At 37.6% G+C, this 18,991-nt stretch overlaps 4 protein-coding genes and 1 long non-coding RNA gene across 6 annotated transcripts; 3 read left to right on the top strand and 2 right to left on the bottom strand.

The window, feature by feature from the left end:
* On the top strand, positions 1-5,321 carry LOC113338261. 2 transcript variants are annotated; one of them, XM_026583714.1, is made up of 8 exons: positions 1-148; positions 326-1,617; positions 1,730-1,848; positions 2,300-3,133; positions 3,205-3,514; positions 4,272-4,437; positions 4,703-4,805; positions 4,941-5,321. In XM_026583714.1, exons 2-8 carry the CDS (start codon positions 520-522, stop codon positions 5,056-5,058), a joined length of 2,748 nt encoding a protein of 915 aa, XP_026439499.1. In that variant the 5' UTR covers positions 1-148; positions 326-519; the 3' UTR covers positions 5,059-5,321. The 2 variants fall into 2 exon arrangements, with proteins under 2 accessions (XP_026439499.1, XP_026439500.1); XM_026583715.1 differs by having other exon boundaries at positions 5-148; positions 498-1,617; positions 4,941-5,297.
* Positions 5,322-5,424: 103 nt separating this feature from the next.
* On the bottom strand, positions 5,425-6,420 carry LOC113338263 (RING-H2 finger protein ATL57-like). The gene has a single exon (XM_026583718.1). It carries the CDS (start codon positions 6,394-6,396, stop codon positions 5,446-5,448), a length of 951 nt encoding a protein of 316 aa, XP_026439503.1. The 5' UTR covers positions 6,397-6,420; the 3' UTR covers positions 5,425-5,445.
* Positions 6,421-6,770: 350 nt separating this feature from the next.
* On the bottom strand, positions 6,771-8,527 carry LOC113338262. The gene is made up of 3 exons (XM_026583716.1): positions 7,679-8,527; positions 7,041-7,601; positions 6,771-6,913 (listed from the first exon to the last, which is right to left on the bottom strand). Exons 1-3 carry the CDS (start codon positions 8,435-8,437, stop codon positions 6,809-6,811), a joined length of 1,425 nt encoding a protein of 474 aa, XP_026439501.1. The 5' UTR covers positions 8,438-8,527; the 3' UTR covers positions 6,771-6,808.
* Positions 8,528-11,082: 2,555 nt separating this feature from the next.
* Positions 11,083-11,634, top strand: LOC113338518. Its single transcript, XM_026583924.1, has one exon. It carries the CDS (start codon positions 11,083-11,085, stop codon positions 11,632-11,634), a length of 552 nt encoding a protein of 183 aa, XP_026439709.1.
* A 2,662-nt stretch (positions 11,635-14,296) lies between these two features.
* LOC113338273 lies at positions 14,297-17,933 on the top strand. Its single transcript, XR_003354703.1, has 8 exons — positions 14,297-14,450; positions 14,582-14,669; positions 14,824-14,856; positions 15,266-15,321; positions 15,451-15,564; positions 16,826-16,885; positions 16,968-17,454; positions 17,543-17,933. It is a non-coding gene; the product is annotated as an uncharacterized LOC113338273 (long non-coding RNA).
* The last annotated feature ends 1,058 nt before the right edge of the window (positions 17,934-18,991 follow it).

Raw genomic sequence — 18,991 nt, 5'->3', positions numbered from 1 at the left:
GCCTTACTCTTCTCCTCTGTACTAAAGAAGGGAGGGAGAATAGATTTCTTATTAATAAACTTTTTTTCCTTCTTCACCATTTCTGAAAGCAATCTCCCCCTCTTTCTCAACTAAATTTAGGGTTCCTCTTTTTGGATTCATTTCAAAGGTAATTTTTTCAGTCTCTCTGATTTCTCTTCTTCGTTTCATTTCTTGATTATCTATTCAATTTTTGAAATCTCATTTTTCATTGTTATTATCAGTTTATTTTTATGTCTATCGATCTGATTTTTGGTTGTTGAACTTGAATTGATTTGAGCCTAATTTAAGATTTTATTCAATGTAGATTTAGGAGAAAAATCAAATTAATATCTGCATTCAACGGTTCAGATTCTGTGTGGAATCTTCTTCTTCTCGTTGTGGTTGTTGTCTATTTATTATAGGCAGAAATGTTGGGGATTCTGGTGGTAATCAGGTTAGGGTTTTAGAGTGATTTTTTGAGTTTTTTTTTTGTATAGGGAGGAGGGGGGTATTTGGAACATGAATGAAATTAGACCTGTGCAGCAGAAACAGGGGAATAATAGTAATAATCTGCGAGAGGAATTTCATCGTGGATTAGAAGAGTATATGCGAGAGCGTTTAGAAGATTGTATGTCATTGACTTCATGTAGTTCAAGTATAGATCAAGTTGATGATGATGAAGTAGATCAATTAATGCGAAGAAGGAGACATCGAGGTGATACAGACGATTTAGCTGAATCGTCAGCTGCTCGTAGACGTCATTCAAGGCTGTTGAGTAGGTGGGCTGCACGTCAAGCTCAAGATATGATAACTACTGTCGAGAGTAGGAATCGTGAGGCTGAACTTATGGCATTAGCGCGGTTGAATACTGTATCGACACGGGATTCTTCTTTTTTGAGAGAATCTCCGTCACCCCCGTCGAGTAGACCAGGTGGTGTTGATAGGACGAGTACAACTGCGTCTTCTCTTTTGCAAATGTGGAGGGAGTTGGAGGATGAACAAATTGTGAATCGAGCCAGAGAAAGTTTAAGGAGACAAAGGGTTGACCCGAGTACCAGGGCTGGTTCAGTGGATCCAAGTGAGAGTGATAATGAATCTGGGGTATGGTCTCAAGGTCAAAATGATAGACAAAATGACCGAGGGGATCAAGAGAGTTCTAGCCGCGAACAGTCTCCCGACCTAGGGGAAGTAGAAAGAGAAAGGGTGAGGCAAATTGCTAGGGGTTGGAGGGATAGCGGGGTAAGTGATAGAACTCCCAATGTTACCCAGAGCAACGGAGGTCCAAGGAGAGAGTTGCTAGGAGAAAATGAGCGTGAGAGAGTGAGACTTGTAAGGGAGTGGGTTCATATGAGTACAGAGCCACGAGGTAGTCGTGGTGAAAGAGGGCAAGAACAATCTTCAGAAGTTAGTGCTCAGATCGATCGGGTCCGGGATGGACTGGTTGTTGAAAACAATAATGGCCAAAGTGGGCATCTTCGGAGGGATAGACCGAGATTAAGAGGCAGACAGGCTCATATTGATTTGCTTATAAGAATTGAGAGAGAAAGACAAATAGAAGTGCAGGATTTGTTGGAGCAGCGGGCTGTCTCTCGCTTTGCTCACCGCAACCGCATTCAGGTCAGTTTCCTTTGATATCCATGGTTTAGTTAGTTCTTATTCAATAAGATATTTCACCTTCTCAAGATGTATTTGTCCCTTAGCTTGGAAAATGATCATGAATTACTTCCAGGCATTACTCAAAAGTAGATTCTTGCGAACCGGGAGGTCTATTGTGGAAGAGCGACCAGTTTCAACGGCAGCAAGTGAGATAGGTTTTTTAAGACGTCGCAATAATGCACTGGGTTTAAGGTATTGTTCTTCTAATCTTTTAACGTCTTTCACCAAGTTGTAGTACTGTTTCCTTTTACGTTAATAGCTTTTGTGGTACGCTGTAGACCATCATTGATACCCTGGCCTTGATAACTTTGTGTTTCTGGGTGGTATTTGATGTTTATTTTTATGGATCTGTTATAAAGCCTTGATTGAGCTAAAGGCCAGTAATCATCTTATTCAGCTTGATTTTCCTTTTTCTGGTTTTATCGTGCATTACTGCCATTTACCGTAATCTCAATTCTGAAATGCCCCTTCCATGTAAATATTGGATATCTACTTTGTGTGGCAGTCGAAATGAAAATCTATCGGAAAAACTCTGGCATATTATATCTTAACTAATTCATACCTCGAAATTTACCAGATATTGTTCCTTTTTTTTGCATAGTATTTTTCAAAGGTTTAATGAGGACAACCTTTTTGCGTATAGGGGAGGATTTGGCACGAGATTGGAGCATACTATTAATGGGGAAGGAAGTAGCAATCCTAACCATCAGTCTGATAGTAATTCTAATAATGGTTCTAGGAACGAGCTAACTCACACAAGTGCTTCACATGATACGGAGAATGTAACCGGTGAACACTTACAACCCAGGAGTACAGCAGTTGATGTCCGTCAGTTGCCAGAGTTGACTGCTGACTCGGAAAGTAGCACAGCCAGGGAAAATGTAATCCATGAACCCTCGCTAACCAGGAGTGTTGAAGGTGATGTTGATCAGCTCCCCCAGCTTACTGGGGACTTGGCAAACAGCACAACTAGGGAAACCGTAAACCATGAACACATGCAACTGCGGAGTACAGAAGGTGATGTTCACCAGTCCTCAGAGCTGACTGGTGAGTTGGAAAACCGCTCAGAAATTGAGCAGGTAAGCTGGCAAGTGCCTACCGATAACGAAAGGGATCAGGCCAATCAAGCTAATGAGCTTGAGAGGAGAGAGTCGCAGCAATCTACTGAAGTTGAGAGTAATGTTGATTGGCAAGACAATAACGAAGAAGAAATGGACGGAAACTGGCTAGAGGATGCCCGAAGGCCCAGAACAAACTGGCCGCAGGAAATACCTGGAAATGAGGGGGAGGAAGAAAGTCGGTTTCCAGTAGAAAATGAGGACTGGAATGAAGATGAATCCCAAGATGCTCTAATTCATTGGCCTGATAGTCCTTATGGTGAAAGCATTCAGCTTGCTCTGCCTAGAAGGATGACTAGTTTTGATGTACCTGAGGATGATAATGTGTACAGTGTGGAACTCAGAGAACTGCATAGCAGGTAGTGCTTACCAGACAGTAATTTGTTTGAGAACTTTAGTGTTGTGAGTTAAAAATTCATTCTCTTTGCAGGAGAAGCGTCTCTAATCTTCTTGACAGTGGATTCCGTGAGAGTCTAAGCCAACTGATACAATCGTATGTGGAAAGACAAGGTCGTCCTCCAGCTAACTGGGGATTAAATAGAGCCATGTCCATGCCCATGCCTACTTCGCAAGACCAAGATCACGAGGACTCGGCAGATGGTCAGAATGAGGGTCAGTTAGACACCAGACCTCCTCCTTTTTCACTGCCTTCTCCACCAGCCCCACCACCACAGCCATTGTGGCACCATGAACTGCATCATACCAATTGGCCTCGGCATAGCATGCATCGTACAGAATATGTGAGTTGTTATTCTCTTTTCAAGTGCATCTGTAACCATTACAGTTTGCTGCCTTAATTTCCTGGTTCCTTCCGTTTTTTAGCTTGTGACCTAGTAATGTGTTTTCCAATCTGGGTGGCCATTATAATAAGTAAAGAATGAGATGCCAGATTGTGTTGTCTACAAAACATCCTGGGTTTATAAGTTCTGTGTCACAGTGGCAAGTAATTATCTACAAGTCATTGCGGATATATTAGTCTCTGGCCTCTGCAGTACTCCACAGTCAATCCCCAAAAGCTACGGGACAATGGCAGAACAGTTGATGGCCATCAGGTTCCTTGAGAGGTAGGAAACTACAGGGTGATTTGTGACCAATATCCTAAGCAAATAGGGTTTTAGGCTAGTTTACCCATGTCCAATGCCCAGGATATGACCTTATGGTGCGTGCACCATCTAGCATTTTTCTTCCGTAAAACCTTTTGATCCAATCAGATTTCGTGACCTTAATTGTAGTTATGCCACAGTAATGTACTGATGTGGCTCTCTTACCTTTTTTTTTATCTTCCAGAAAGTATGATTTTGGATTTCTTCTCAAAAAAGCGACTGTTAGTCACAGTGTCCATAATACCATGTTATGAAAATGAAGTCAACGGTTTTTTGGGGTCTTATCTAGATTGCGACTTTGTTTTGTTCATGGAGCTTGAACCGTTGAATACTAATTCAGCCATTATTTTCTTTTTTTTCTCTAACAAAATGTGGATTTGGGGGTTTGTGACAGGAATGGGAGGTCATTAATGATTTGAGAGCTGATGTGGCTAGGCTTCAACAAGGAATGAGCCACATGCAGAGGATGTTGGAGGCCTGCATGGATATGCAATTAGAGTTGCAACGGTCGGTTAGACAGGAAGTGTCTGCCGCTTTAAATCGCTCAGTTACTGAATCAGGTCTGTTAACCATTTTGAAGCCATCATCCTTATACTCCATGTAACGTTTCTAATGCTAGGAATTGTTCTTGAAACCATCATTCTTCTACTTTTCAAACCAGTTTGGGTCTTTTTGCATCTGTTGCTTGTTCTTTGCCTCTTTGTTGGGTGTTGGTAAATCAGCATGTTGATTCTAAGATTTATCTGTTTGGAGGATCACATGCTATTGTTCCTTCCGTAGCCCAGTTCTTGAAGGGACTTAATAAACTCTTTACTGTACGTGCAGGGGAGGTAAAAGATTCCGCAGAAGAGGATTCAAACTGGGTGCATGTTAGGAAAGGGATTTGTTGCGTTTGTTGTGATAGTCATATTGATTCTTTACTGTACAGGTAAGGCTCCCAATATATGAATACCTTTGTCTACATAAAGTTACCATGTTTGGAGTCCACTTTTCTTTCATTCCTTGATTAAGTTTACTCTCATGTTTCATTTCCTCAACACTTTATGTTTTTTTGGGGTTGCAGATGTGGACACATGTGTACTTGTTCCAAGTGTGCAACTGAGTTGTTCCAAGGTGAAGGAAAGTGTCCATTGTGTCGTGCACCCATTGTCGAGGTGATTCGAGCTTACTCCATACTGTAAAATAAAAAATATAAATAAAACCAAAGAAGAGAAAATTTAGATTTTGATATCGAGAGAGAAAGGTTGATCGAGTCATTTGCATCTCTCGACCTTTTCTCTCCTCCAGTTTCTGAACTATATGTCAGCTTTTCTTCCTTTTTGATCTATATGTTGTTGTCATTTTTGTTCTTTAATTTATTTTTTACAATTACAAGAAAAAGAAATGTATAACATGATCTGATCACACAAATGACACTCAATTAACATTCATATGTTCATTCTTCCATTAGAGTTTTTTTTTTTTTCTGATTTCTTTCATGCCAATATACTTTATACACAAGAACACTACTTCTGCATCACACATTCATACTAACTACCTGGCTACTACCCAATGCAAGAAACCCTGGGTTAAAAGCTCGAGCTTCTTGTTAATGCTGGTGTTGAACCCTTGTCAATTTGCATCTTTGGCCAGCTATTATTCCTTGTCATATGTGATGAACCTTCTAATCCCCTGTCTGGCACTACACTCCTGTCTGGCGCTACACATGTATCGTCATTTCTGATCACTGATCCCTCAACTGCATCCTCCGCAAGCTGATGCTGCTGATGACGGTCAAGACGACACTGTTTGTCTATCATCATCATCATAATGATAATATCATCATGGTTCTTGTCCTTGTCTGTTGAAGTGGGACTGAACAATTTTGTGGAACGGCAAAGAGGACACGATACATGAGAAGAGAACCACGTGTCTATACATTCTGGATGAAACACGTGTCCACAATATGGAATCATCTTGACAGTTTCTCTCTCTTCGAATTCGCTCAAACAAACCACACAATCAATGGATTCTTCTGCTGCTTCTCCTTGTGATGAAGAATTTCCATGTTCATACGCAAACATAGGAAGAGATTTAATGGTTAATGAATCTAAACCTGATTGTCGGTTACTCCTAACCGACAATGAATTTGATGAGGAAGATGTTGAAGTAGATAATCTACTATTGTTGTTGCTTCTTCGGTGTAATTGTCTTCTGCGACGAGCTGAAATCTCTAATGAGTTCTGATCATCAGCAGCGAAACGTCGAAGATACATAGAGAAGAAGACCATGAAGAAAAGAGCTGTTAGAAGCACTAAAACTGTTAAAGCCATAGATGTATCAAACCCCAGCTGTGTTGGTGATGACAACCCAGGTTTTGTTGGTGGTGTTTCTGTTGAATCATCAATGGTTGTATCATCAGCTGCTTCAAGCTTTGAAGTTGAAGACACCGGTGTTGCAGTACTAGTAATATTCGTCTTTGAGAAGTACTCTTCATCATTCTTTATTAGTTCGAACAGTTTTCTACTGTGGATTTTCATTTGAAATAAGATTTTGAAATGTGTATTTGCTGCTGCTGCTCTTTTCTTCTAAAGAGAGGGAGAGGTTTGGATGTAGTTGAAGGATTGGTGGGGTTGTGTATTGGATAAGAAAGTAGATTCGGATTAGGGAGAAGAAGAAAAGTGGGGAAGAAAGGTGTTATATGTTGCTTTTGTTCTTGCGGCTCGGTCTTTCTCGTTCTACTTCTTTCGAATTTCGCATCTACCTCAGAGCTCAGGTAGATGCGACAGTGATATGCGGGCCCACAAATGTAACTAAATTTCTGGATGTGTAAGGAGTTACTATTTTGAGATAGACCGGACAAAAACCATAAACTGCCTGATTGTTTTTTATCAGGTCATACAAGTAACGCATACTACGTTGCATCTCTAGTAAAATGGCAAAGTTTCACATCTAATGGAAAGATAACAAATTGCACCTTTTACTGCTTATCTGAAAAATGATGTTATCGGCTCCGTCCATGGGGCTGATAATCTCGCAGCATTGTCTACGAGGTGCCTGCGCATAAACAGTCCCTTGTCAAGCCTTAACAAGATAAGTGTCTTATCGACAATTCTGCAATGCAATGAAAAATGTGCTATGATCAAAAGAAAATTTTGTAGTTGTAAGCAAGAGATGCTCTCACCTTGCTCCACTCGATCGGGTCCATCCTTGGCGCTGTAACACTAACACTATGTAAAGCCAAAGCCGAACGGAAGTCAGCTCGGTTACAGTTGATCCCTCCTAACTCAGGTACAAGCCTCTTATACGAAGTCATGGTTCTGTAATTGTCTCCAACTCCGTCGCCATTGTTTAACTTGTCTAGGAAATAAACAAGTGGTCGATCACAAGGTTCAGGACTCACCGGACGAGTATTGAATGTGAAAGGTTCATTTCTTCTATTCCACGTTTGAAACGTCTGAAATGCAATTCCGAGTACATTAGCTGACACTAACCAAGGATATATCTGAACAGTGTAACCCCAAGACACCGACACAGACCAATTCCGTTTCAAATCATGGCAGATACTTTGCTGTAAGATTCGTCCTGGGTCCAATATGTATGCACCCACCAGCTTTTCCATTGAATCAATTTGATTAGCACTAGCTGGAAAAATTGGCATCACATCGTCCAGGTGATGCAAGGAGACAAGTGGTGTGATTGGGTGCGCAGCTAATAAACCGTACAGATGCCCTCGAAGATCAACCTAAACACACTCAAAATTAGAGACCACAGTCAAAACTGAAAACAAGTTGACACCTAAAACGGGACCATAATTTTTACCTGATGGAAGCCAAGTTCTATGGTTAGAGGAACCCCAATCTCATCCAAGCAAGCACCAATTTTCTCATCAGAACCATGCATATAAGAGTACCTATCAATGCACCCATCCAGTATTTTCACTAGCTGCAACACCAAAGGATAACTGATAGCAAAACCAGCACCACCAAAGCCTAAGCCATAAGTATGCATCATATCTTGTTCAACACTCTCTGAATTCCCACCGATATAATACATTTGATTGTGGTCGTACTTCGCTAACACCGTGACTAAATTTTCAGTGAAAAAAACAGTATCATCATCGCACATGACAAACCATCTCACATTCTTCATCTTTAATCTGTAACTCTCCAACACAATTCTAGCTATTCGATTCGACGTCCTAGAACCGTACTTGAATCTGCCCGTACCGTGAGAAACCCGATACGGAGGCGAATCATTTGGCCATTCTTTGTTCGGCTTTTCATCTAACCACACAAATCCACGAGTTACGTTTGGTTTCCACCATAACTTTGTATGATGTTTTCGAGATGCCCATGTCTTTGTTGAACCTCCTATACCAAAAAGTATATGAGAAATGTTGGTATCATAAAGACCCTCGCCAACAATGTCCGTCGCCGTCGTTTTAGGACATTCGGAGCACTCTGGGGCAGTAAGACTATGAGTAGTAATGCTTAGCAATGGATTTGTAGTCCATCTTGATAGGAAGAGTAATAATACAAATGAAATCACCAAGAATACTAAAAGAGTTATTTTCATCATTAACTCTGTTGATAGTATGAAAGTTTCAGTTTGCAGAATGAATATGCATGGTGGATGCCAACCAATATTCCACCACCCTGACAAAAAGACAAACTGGGTTGCGATGGTGGAGGGTGGTGAAATTTGAACTGGGGTGATTATCGTTTTTCGTGAGCCTTTGAGAGATGAATAAATTAAGCAAAGTGCGATTGCGTTATCGGGGGTGATTGGATCTAAATGAAAAAGATAATATAGTAGTGGGCGTGGAATATTTGAGGAGAAGCAAAAATCTGTCTTTAATCGATGTCTCTTTCACAAATTGCTAAAATCAAGAAGTCTGTTTTCAAACCTCTTAAACTTTTTGAGACATACTTATTTATTGAATTATTTATTTATCGGAAAATGAATCATTTCTCCAAATATTTTGAAAACATGGTTTAAATGGACGAGTAAAAATTATTATGGGTAAAATGGACACCAAAAAAGTAGCAAGGATGAAACTGGATTCATCCTGGCTTAAACTTAAAAAATAGCAAGGATGAAACTGGATGCATCCTGATGTAAATTAAAAATAAGAAAAAGTATTTAAAAATGGGTAGGATGAAACGGTTTATATCCTGACTATTTTTACATTTTTGTCCATTTAAACAGTATCAAAATCTAAATGTCTTTTTCATCCAGGAATTGTTGATTTTGGTCTTTTTAACCAATTTTATGTTAATTTATTTATTTTCTAATTTTTTTTCTTACCCTCTCTCATCCTTACACTACCGGATCGCTAATCCAATTTCAATTATTATCGTTTTCGATTAAATGTAGTGGTTCTGATGCTTTTCTAATCCGCGAATCAGAGAAGAAGAAAAAGGAGTTGAAGCAGGAAGTGAATTGAGAGAGGTATAGCAAGAATCAAATCCTAGTTACAAAGAAATACAATATAAAGTATTTCCTACCAACCCTTGTCTTGTTTTTGTGTTTAATTGATAGATTAGGTATAAATTAAAAGAACTGAAATTTTTTGACAGTTACAGAGCGAAGTTCGGTTGATAAACGAAAACAATTATTAGCCGAACTGCTAATTCTTTTTTTAATCCCGAAGATACTAATGAATAATAGTTTGGCTAATAATTAAACACGAAAATGATAGTCGAACTTCACTTCACGAAGAAAATTACTAAGTTTGGTTGTTCTTTTTTTTTTCTCTAACTAGCCAAACCCAAGTTTGGGGTCAGAGAGTAAAATTTGGATGATAACTTGTTAGCCGAACTAGTGTGTTGTAAATAAAAAAAATCACAATTTTTGTCATTAAAAATACATGGATGTGGGCTTGCAATTGAGGGATATTCATTTTAATGGCTATGAAATACTATTTCTATCCTTTGAATCTTGCTAAGGTGTGTTTTTAAGAGGCAAAAGTACTAAACTAGCCTTTAAAAACCTAAGAAAATGATTATCATATCCTTCCACCTAAATAAAAACAAAAATCACTGTCACAAATCCCTTCTCTTCTCTACTCGTTCCTCTTCTACGCCAGCTAATGTTAGGTTTTAGAAAAAAGTATAAAAGATAAAATCTAAATCAAGAACCTAAAATTAACATAGACTAAAGTGTTATCCATCCCCATTGATTTATTTATAATTTTCATTAATCTATATAATTCGATTTAAATTTGGAAGACAAATCGGCACTGTCGCCATGATGAAGACCATGCCGACTGAAACAGCCGGTACTGTTGCCATGATGAAGACCATGCCGTCAAACCGCCGGTACTGTCGCCACGATGAAGGCCGTGCCGGCACAAACTGCTGCAACAGTTAATTCAAACACATAAAATCAATGGAAAAGGATGAATTTTGGTGTTATTGTGTTTCAATACTACCAAGGAGGTCGTTAAGGAAAGCTATAATGGGTTTTTACGTATCCATTTCTGGATTTGTCAGTTATTTCTTGAGTTTTTTTTTCTGTAAATTTTTTATTATCTGGAACATCTACAGCCGAAGATTGAGATTGAGAGGCTGGTTGGTAAGATGCAAGCTAATCATTTGATCAGCAAGGTGTTTGTGTGAAGTTATGATATTGTTGTGAGCTGTGAGTACGGTGGCTGGATTGGTCTCTTGACAGTTTGCTTTTTATATCTTGCCTATCGGAGTTTGATTACAAGACCTAAGAGTTTGTTGTTAATGGTACTGACTATCTCAAGTTAGATAAGTTGATTATGTCATCGCTGCTACTTCAAAGAGAATTTTCATCCAAAGTTTGCTTCCTAACTGTTGGTGATATGGGTTTACGATACTGGTAATCTACGGGCCATTTTCAATTGTTTGTTAGCAAGTTCTGTTTGGTAGAAGTGAGTTGTTGCAGTAGCGAGTGACCCATAGATAATTTCATCATAATATTGGGACTGTATAAATAAAAGCAATGCCTAAAGAAGACGTGTCGGCATTTTTATTACAGTGCCGGTACATTAGTGTCGGCATGCTCGGAAAAAAAATCAGTGTCGGAAGAACAAAGAAAAAAACTTAAATCCTGCCAATTTATAACACTTTTTAGCATTGATTCGTTCACGATAACACAATGCCGGCAGTATACACAGGCGTGCTCGATAGCTAAACTTCAATGCCGGAAATAGAAAGTCGGCATTGCATTAGCATGGATATCTCTTAGTCGGCATGGTTTTAGTACGAATATCATACCGAAAAACTCCAAGACCTTCATACTACATTTGCAAGCCATCCACGGGAAAATCCCGAAAGATTCCAAACCCTAAGACAAATCAACATCGAACTCTGAAGACCGCCGTTGTTGTTAGAAAGTCTAGCAACCCGATGCATTATAAAATAATTCGCTTCTCCACTTCTCATGGTTATCTTGTGTATCACTGTGAGATATTCAACTCAGAAATCTGGGAATGGATAATGCTTGACGACATAATTGTTGTTAGCGACGATGATCAAGTCAAACCTTCTTCTTTTCTTGGATCGGCGACTGATCTTGGGGTTCTCATACATGTAGCCATTCACTTGCCATCATATGACAGGCACATTACGACACTAGATACCAATATTTATGGAGGAAGTTGGAGGACCATTTCACAACCAAATGAAAAACTAGAAGATGCAGGTGGCTGGGGTGTTGAGAAGAAACTAGTAGAATGCGAAGGTGAATTAGGCTTGCTATACCTTGAATTGGTTGAAAAATGGCCGGAGCTTTGGGTGTTATAAGAAAACTTCATGTATAGTGGCAAATCTAACAACTCATACATGGAAGATATGGCATTTAAGATTCATAGACAAGAATTCACAAAAAGATATATTTGTTCTCAGCCTAAAGTAGAACTTCTAACGACTAGGTATACATGGCATACAAAGTGAGAGAATGCTCATAAGAAAATTATTATCAAGGTTCAATGAGTTTTTCTCTAACAACCTAACAACGGACTATACATGGCATATAACATGAAAAATTATAATTTGAAGATAAAACATTTATAGAGAGACAAAACTTTAACATTATGTTAAAATGGTAGAAACCCTTGTTCGAAAACACAAGCAAATCAACCTACAAGTTCATCCTTTCACCCTAACAATGGTTTAGAAAATCATGGAGAAAACAAAATAGTAAAACACCAAACCCTAGTTTCTCCCCTGTCGATGACGTATCTCGATTTTCTGTTCACCAAAGTATAAATAGGCTCTGTAGAAAAGCTAAACTGGACCCAACTGATAGTTGCCAGGCCCAATCCAGGCACCATCTTCAGTACTCCAGCCAGTGCCAAAGTCCGACTACTGAACTCCTAACCACTTCCCAGTTGTGCGGCTCTCTCGGCTACAACAAAATCTAACTCAGCACCGGAAACACCTGCTGCTAACAATCTCATTCTAGTACACAACCATGAATCAATGGCTCATCTAACTCTCGCCTCCCAACTGAGCTGACTGCGATGATTTCACAAACACAACAAACCCACTTCTCCTCTCACACTCAACCAAAGCACCGGCTAAGTATTTTAACACACAGAACTGTTAGAGCATTGCTCGGTCGAACTCGCATGCGTTGCTATCTCAAGCATGTTTGTTAATGTTAGTGATCAAAACTATAAGTCTTGATTTCTAGTCTATTATATCTAAGTCTCGGATTAGGATAGAAAGTGTAGTTGAGCTCAAGAACTCCATGACGATTCATCATACAAGACAAAGAACTACTCAAGAAACTGGTGGAACTTCATCAACAAAAAGGTATGTGGAGACTTGAAATTATCTATCACTCAAAAGTATATCTACTCTATCTCCTACTCTTTGAGACAAAAGTCGTTTTGCTGTATAGACTTTGATTATACACATTTGGTATTTCGAGCCGAGTATATCTCGCCTATCTATATCTCGAAATATGTGTTGGTAAGCTTTCGCTTCAACCAAGTTCATCTTTACCTAGTGACGAAAGTCATAATATGTTTCAATCACTTTGAAAATTGCTTTGACGAGAAATGGTGTAACAACTATATAACGTCCTCTAAGAATGTTTCAGTGATTGGAATGAGAGTTTATATTATATAACTAATAGTGGCATGAGCATTGTTGTGGAAACACATTTATGTACAAGTCCTTATTCCTTGAACCAAAGTTTGCGAACTTTATTGATCAAGAGAGCCGGAATAGGTGCGTGAGCTAAGTCCGCGAACTGGCGAAGTTCTCAAACCCGAGAATTTATGCTTGAGTTTGTGTACTCCGTCCGGGAACTTAAGTCCGCGAACCCAATACGCGAACTTGAGTAGGTTATATATAAAGATGATGATCGTGAACTGATACTTATAAAGACTAAGGAATGCAGCATGCAAACCGTGACTATAAAGTTCATGAACCGATTCAAGCGAATCAAATCATCTTTGCTTCAATTGTGTCTTATGTAGTACATGAGATTTCCTTGCAATTGAACAAATCTCTAACTAGTTCATTTGAATCAATTGAACTAGTTATGGTGAAGAATAACATGGTTGATATGAAATGCTCATATGGCTAACCATTTGGTTAACTATTGTTGAACCAACTAATGTACACGTTTGGGTACGGTTACACAAACCTAGAAGCGTACATTTAATTTGTGTGTAACAAGCTAAGTTTTTGATCTAACGTTTGAGAAATATTATCTAGAATATAAATCGGGTTCTCATCTAACAGTGAATATTGAATGCTTTGTTACTAAGCTAACATTGATTGCGAACCCTGAGTTGAAAGACTATATAAGAGGAACTCTAGCATCTGTGCAAAACTAATCCCCACACCTCTCGTGTGATACTAGTTTGCTTGTTAGAGTCGTTTCTCCTTTAACCTTTGGTTTTTTCTCTAAACTAGATTAACTACTTAAAGACTTCATTGGGATTGTGAAGCCAGACCGATACTACTTTTATCGTAGTTGTGTGATATGACACTAATGGAAAGGGGTGTTTTATGACTCACATCCCCGACCCTCAGTGGCGGTCAATTGACCGTGGACCAGTCAAGACGGTCATAGATCTAATAAAAATGCGGAGCACAACTAGGAGCGTCAATAACAATCATTGTATAAGATTTTTTATTATTATTTTCTTCCTCATTCTTTAACCCACACTGTGACCTACAATCCTAGATTATTCTATAGTTTTGATTTTCTGGGCCCCATCCTTTTGGTGGTCACGATTAATCAAACCAAAGTGAACGGCTGGATTAAGCTAAACCTATTTCTTCTTTGACCTGCACCTCACCCGTATCTCTTCCCATTTCTTATCTTCTCTTCCCTATCAAAAGCAAACAAAACTTATTTCTCTTTCATCCTCTCACAGCCGCACCTCAAACCCTTCTCTAACTCATTTCTCTTAGGGTTTGATAATCAAGCATACTAGAATTTGGTTTTCTATTCTATTAGAAATAGAAGTGAAGGTGGTTAATCAGGAAATAGAAGAATACATTGGGTTGAATCTGAAACAATCTGAGACCAGTGAGTATGAAAGTGTTATTGTTGATTAGAGATTCGCAGTATCTTATTTTAAGGAATATGAAACATGGTAAGTTTTTTTATTTTGGTTTTCTCTTGTATTTTAATTTGAGGGTTAGGGTTTTGATTTTTCAATTTTTAGGGGTCGATTGTTTGGATGGGTGTGAATGTCTCATGTTATTTTTTTATGATTGAAAATAGTGTGCTCTTGCTGAATCAAATTCGAAAGGATGTTTGTTGATTTTCAAAAATGCAGATGGAAGAATAGGTCCTGTTGCAGATAATGAAGGTTGATGACTTTGAATTCCATGATTAAAGATTAAAGCTTTTACTTTTGGTTAATAATCTTCATTTCCTAATTAATTTTGATTTTTTTTTTGATTTTAGTGTTTATGGGTTTTTTGGTTCTAATCTGGTTCTGTTTGTGTTTTATGTGGTTGTAGATGTGGAAGAACTTTTCTCGCAGTGCGATCCTGGTGAGGATATTTCTGCTCCTTCTATCTATATCTCTATTTACACCATTTTTGTTAACTTTCGGCTAATTTTTCATGTTTTTGGGCTTTTTCTCAATTTTTAGTTATCAATTTGATTATTAGCGTAGGCTTAATGTGAGTGGTTCTTCTGGTTTTTTTTTTTTCGATATTTTTATTACTAATTTGACCGAATTAGAGAATTTGATTTGATTTTGATGAAGAATTGTTAGTGTTTGAAGAGGATTAGTTTGGGGTTTCAAAATGAGTGACTTGTGTTGGCCTGTGATAATGGTTTTGATACTCAAGAATGAGCTATACATATGATTCTTATAGGTATTCTCAAATGGAGTTGTTGTTGTATATTTTTATGAAGTTTTCCACTTACATTCTGTATACTCCTTATTTGATGTAGATTTTCGGGTTCGTAAATTCTATGAATGTTGAAGATGAGGAAGATGTCGTATCTAGGTAAATATGTGTTACTCTCTTTTCATTTGTTCATGTGGTTATCAATTAGAGTTCTGTAATGACGGTGTGCACTGTTTGGTCTGTGTTTTTTTTATTGAATTTCTAGTAAACATTTTTTTTTAATTGCAGAAGTATAACGAGAATCCATACTTTACAAACTGAAGTCTCACAAAGAGAATCACATTCTGTAAATATGGAACTACCAATTTAAGTGTTGTTAAGATCGACTGGAAGGATGGCATGGTAAAGAAGATTTTATCTGTTGCTTCTAAACATCTATCTAGCTGTATGTATTAGCATAGACATAATTTTACTCATTATCTTTTGTCTTAACAGGCCATTATTACTGAATATTTACACGACACGCCTGATTTTGATACAGGGCGAGAATTCTTATCTTTCTGTTTACAATGTTTGACGCTAATTTGTTTGTCACATGTGTAGCTTCATTAAAAATTCTACTCCTTTGTTTACTTGCACTGATTAACGTATTTCTTTTTGTACATGGATTGCTAGTCCAGTTTGTAGTTTCTGCAATTTGTTTTGCACATAAATTCATGTATTAATTGAGGCAGTTAATAATTCTTCGTGCAGGCTTTCTTCCAAATGTTAGGACTCGTAAAGGTTAACTTAATGATTCTGCTTGAACCTGCATTAAATACATGATAGGCTCATTCACGCATGTCGATTTTTTTTATGAAATAAGCTTAATTCCTATGTAGTATGTACGCGTAGTTTAAAACTCATGCATATATATGTTTTCTTCCCCACCCCTTGGTCCCTTGGATCATAAAGTTTAAGTAATGTATATTTATGAGTGTGATTTCAATGGTCTAAAATCAACAATATGAATGATTAAGCAACATGATTACTAAAGTTGAGTTAGGTACAAGAATTTTAGTTTCTTGAAGAAACGTTATAAATTGTCTTCCTGGTAATTCTATGTGACCTTTTCGATACTACTAGGATCTAGGAAACATTGGCCCTCAGTTATTACTGAAATTGTTGTCCTTTTCAGAAAGTTATAATATTGAACATTTCCTGGAATATTAAACATTCTAACTTTCTCAACCATCTTCTTTAATGATTTATTGATGAACATTATCACATCCTTTGGTTTGAATTAGGTTTCCTTAATTTTAACTGTTTTTGCTTATTTAGGGTTCAAATACGTGGATTTCGGTATATTGGATTGATTTTAATTGTTTGTATGTTAGAAGTCGTTCTATTTTGGTATGGGCTTTCAGTTTTTTTTTTCTCTTTTCTAGTTATGGGTTTTCTTAAATGGGATGGAAGTTGTGTTTGTGGGGTTTTCCTGCCATTTTATTTGTATGTTGTTGCTGTGGTGGTGCTTCTTCTTAGGTTGATTGTGGGTGTATGGTTATGGATAGTAGTGGTAACGTTTTGTGTTCTGTTTGAAGATTGCTCTCTCTATTACTAAAGGTAGTCTCTTTTTCCATAAAAATTTCTCACTACATACTTTGTGTTCCTGCTGACTTGTTAGGTCGCTCTTCTAGACAACGAGACACCTGTGAGAAAAGATCTATTTCTTGCATCAGTGAATGTAAGGTCTGATTCTATTGTATGCACTTAGATTGGTGCTTGTGAGGTGTATCCCTAACATGAAACTGTTTTGGATATTTTAGCATATGCAGAGGTAGTGATGTGCGATCTTAGACCAAGTTCACAGCTGAAGTCGGCATGTAATTCCGCACTAATGAAAGTCACAGTTGAGTATTTGTTCTTAATCTGCCTGTATTTGATTGTTGTCGGCTGGATTTCCTTAAGGATATACTCTGATCCATGTTTCTTTTACAGTCATTCTTTGATTTGGAGAACACAAACAATCAACTTAAAAGTGAATTTAAAGGACCTTTACCATAACTTAGCAGTGATAGGAAACACAGTCTCTGTGTTTTTACTATGTTTATCAGTTTTCACAATTCACAAATCCGATACTTGTCTCATTATCTTGCTGCCAACATCATATCAATAGCTAATAGCAACTGCGCAACTTTAACATTATTTGCATCTAAACTGTGCAAGACAACTACATTAAAGTTTGGCAAGGCTATTTGGGGATGAGGCAAACCAGGACACTCGACTCCGAGAAAAGCAATTTGGTGCTTCTAGGTTGGTTAATTGAACTTGTTCTGCTATATGAGTACTCATGGACACTTTGGATGCTAATTGGATGTTCTGATATATTCATATTCTTCAGGTATTGAGATTGTGCAGCAGTTCGCAGGGCCATGCGGGATGGTATTGTTGCTGGCTTGCTGCTAATACTGCAGCTGAATAAGCATTGATACTTGTTAGCCTAGAAAACTCTAAGAAACTCCTACTAAACTCCCCTCATAGTTTTCTAAATGTTCTCTTTTAATGTATGTGATAATACCTTGTCATTTTCAATTTTGGCTTGTAATTTTTTCTGGTGAATAATGGTGAAATGGACTGATTTTTCCTGAAATCTGTGTAATTTCAAGTCGACGAACAACAATTGTTGCTTAATATTCCAACTAACTGAACAAGGTTCCAGACCCACTATATCTACTTGATGCAGGTGCTTGCTTTTAAATATGGAAGGCACTATAAAGTTAGGGTAAACACTATATCTACTGCTATGCCTATGTAAATTGTAATTTTTCATTTCTTTCATTGCATAGTTCAATTTAATGGTAGTGTTGGTCTTGGTGACTGTTGGTGGTTCATGCCACCACATTTTTGGTGGCATGAACATTCACTGCCACCACCACCACCATTCGAGCTCACATTTTTGGTGGTTCGATCATTTATGTAGTACCAATCTATAGTATTCGTAGAGACTATATTCAACAAAAATATGAAATTTCGTATTTTCAGTTCCCTGTTTAGTTGTTTTTTTTTATACCTTTTTTATGTACATAGAGATTTGAACATTGATTCAACTCTTGATACTGGCAGGAAACTACCTGAATGCGGATTGTGGCATATATGCAATCATAATATTTTCTCCAGGTATGTATCTTTATTAATCTTCTGACCTTGGTACATACATCCTTTATAAATCAGTAGCTATAATTCGATATACATGAATAATTTGATTGTCTTCATAAAACGATATATATCATTCACAACATGGCGTTTTAGATCCTGATAGGGTTGGAAAGATTGTGCTTATGTTAGGCATATTATATAGTAAAGCTAAGAGGTATTCTCTAGCAATTAGTTATTTGGAAATGGTTGTGAATCTATATCCTGAAATAAGAATTCCCATTTCCCTCCCTAAAATAAGATATCATCATAAAGTGCAGAAGCAAACTCCTTGTCTCATTATCATATACACAGTTACACCTAATGAGCTTGTATTTTTAAAAGTCAAAGAACCAATAACCTGATCTTATCCTTATATATGGTAATGAATGAAAACATGGGTTTACTGAGGGAAGATCCTAATCATGCTGAAAAGAGCTGTCTTTGTAAAACTCGATGAATATATTGGCAGATCTTACTTCCTGTTAAATAGTTACAATGTTTAATATGGCACATTTTTGTTGTGCATTCTATCATATATTAGTTTGTTCATCTGTCGTATTTATTTAGAAGATAAAACCAAACATGCAAACAATATATGCTTAACTGACCTATGAAGAATTTGTACTGATCTTCACAACTTTGCACTTTTTATCCT

The sequence above is a fragment of the Papaver somniferum genome, unplaced genomic scaffold, assembly GCF_003573695.1.
Source record: "Papaver somniferum cultivar HN1 unplaced genomic scaffold, ASM357369v1 unplaced-scaffold_19, whole genome shotgun sequence".
In the NCBI taxonomy this organism is placed as follows: Eukaryota; Viridiplantae; Streptophyta; class Magnoliopsida; order Ranunculales; family Papaveraceae; genus Papaver; species Papaver somniferum.
The sequence above is the reverse complement of the archived record's forward strand: the minus strand, read 5'-3'. Positions and strand labels throughout refer to the sequence as shown.

Bases quoted from the DNA above. Each gene is read 5' to 3' on its own strand.
- LOC113338261 (XM_026583714.1), top strand. From the start codon at position 520: ATGAATGAAATTAGACCTGTGCAGCAGAAACAGGGGAATAATAGTAAT. The intron at 1,849-2,299 runs GTATTGTTCTTC...TTTTGCGTATAG, and splicing joins AATAATGCACTGGGTTTAAG to GGGAGGATTTGGCACGAGAT. The intron at 3,134-3,204 runs GTAGTGCTTACC...TTCTCTTTGCAG, and splicing joins CTCAGAGAACTGCATAGCAG to GAGAAGCGTCTCTAATCTTC.
- LOC113338263 (XM_026583718.1), bottom strand. From the start codon at position 6,396: ATGAAAATCCACAGTAGAAAACTGTTCGAACTAATAAAGAATGATGAA.
- LOC113338262 (XM_026583716.1), bottom strand. From the start codon at position 8,437: ATGATGAAAATAACTCTTTTAGTATTCTTGGTGATTTCATTTGTATTA. The intron at 7,602-7,678 runs GTAAAAATTATG...GAGTGTGTTTAG, and splicing joins TAGAACTTGGCTTCCATCAG to GTTGATCTTCGAGGGCATCT. The intron at 6,914-7,040 runs GTGAGAGCATCT...GTTTATGCGCAG, and splicing joins ACCCGATCGAGTGGAGCAAG to GCACCTCGTAGACAATGCTG.
- LOC113338518 (XM_026583924.1), top strand. From the start codon at position 11,083: ATGGTTTTAGTACGAATATCATACCGAAAAACTCCAAGACCTTCATAC.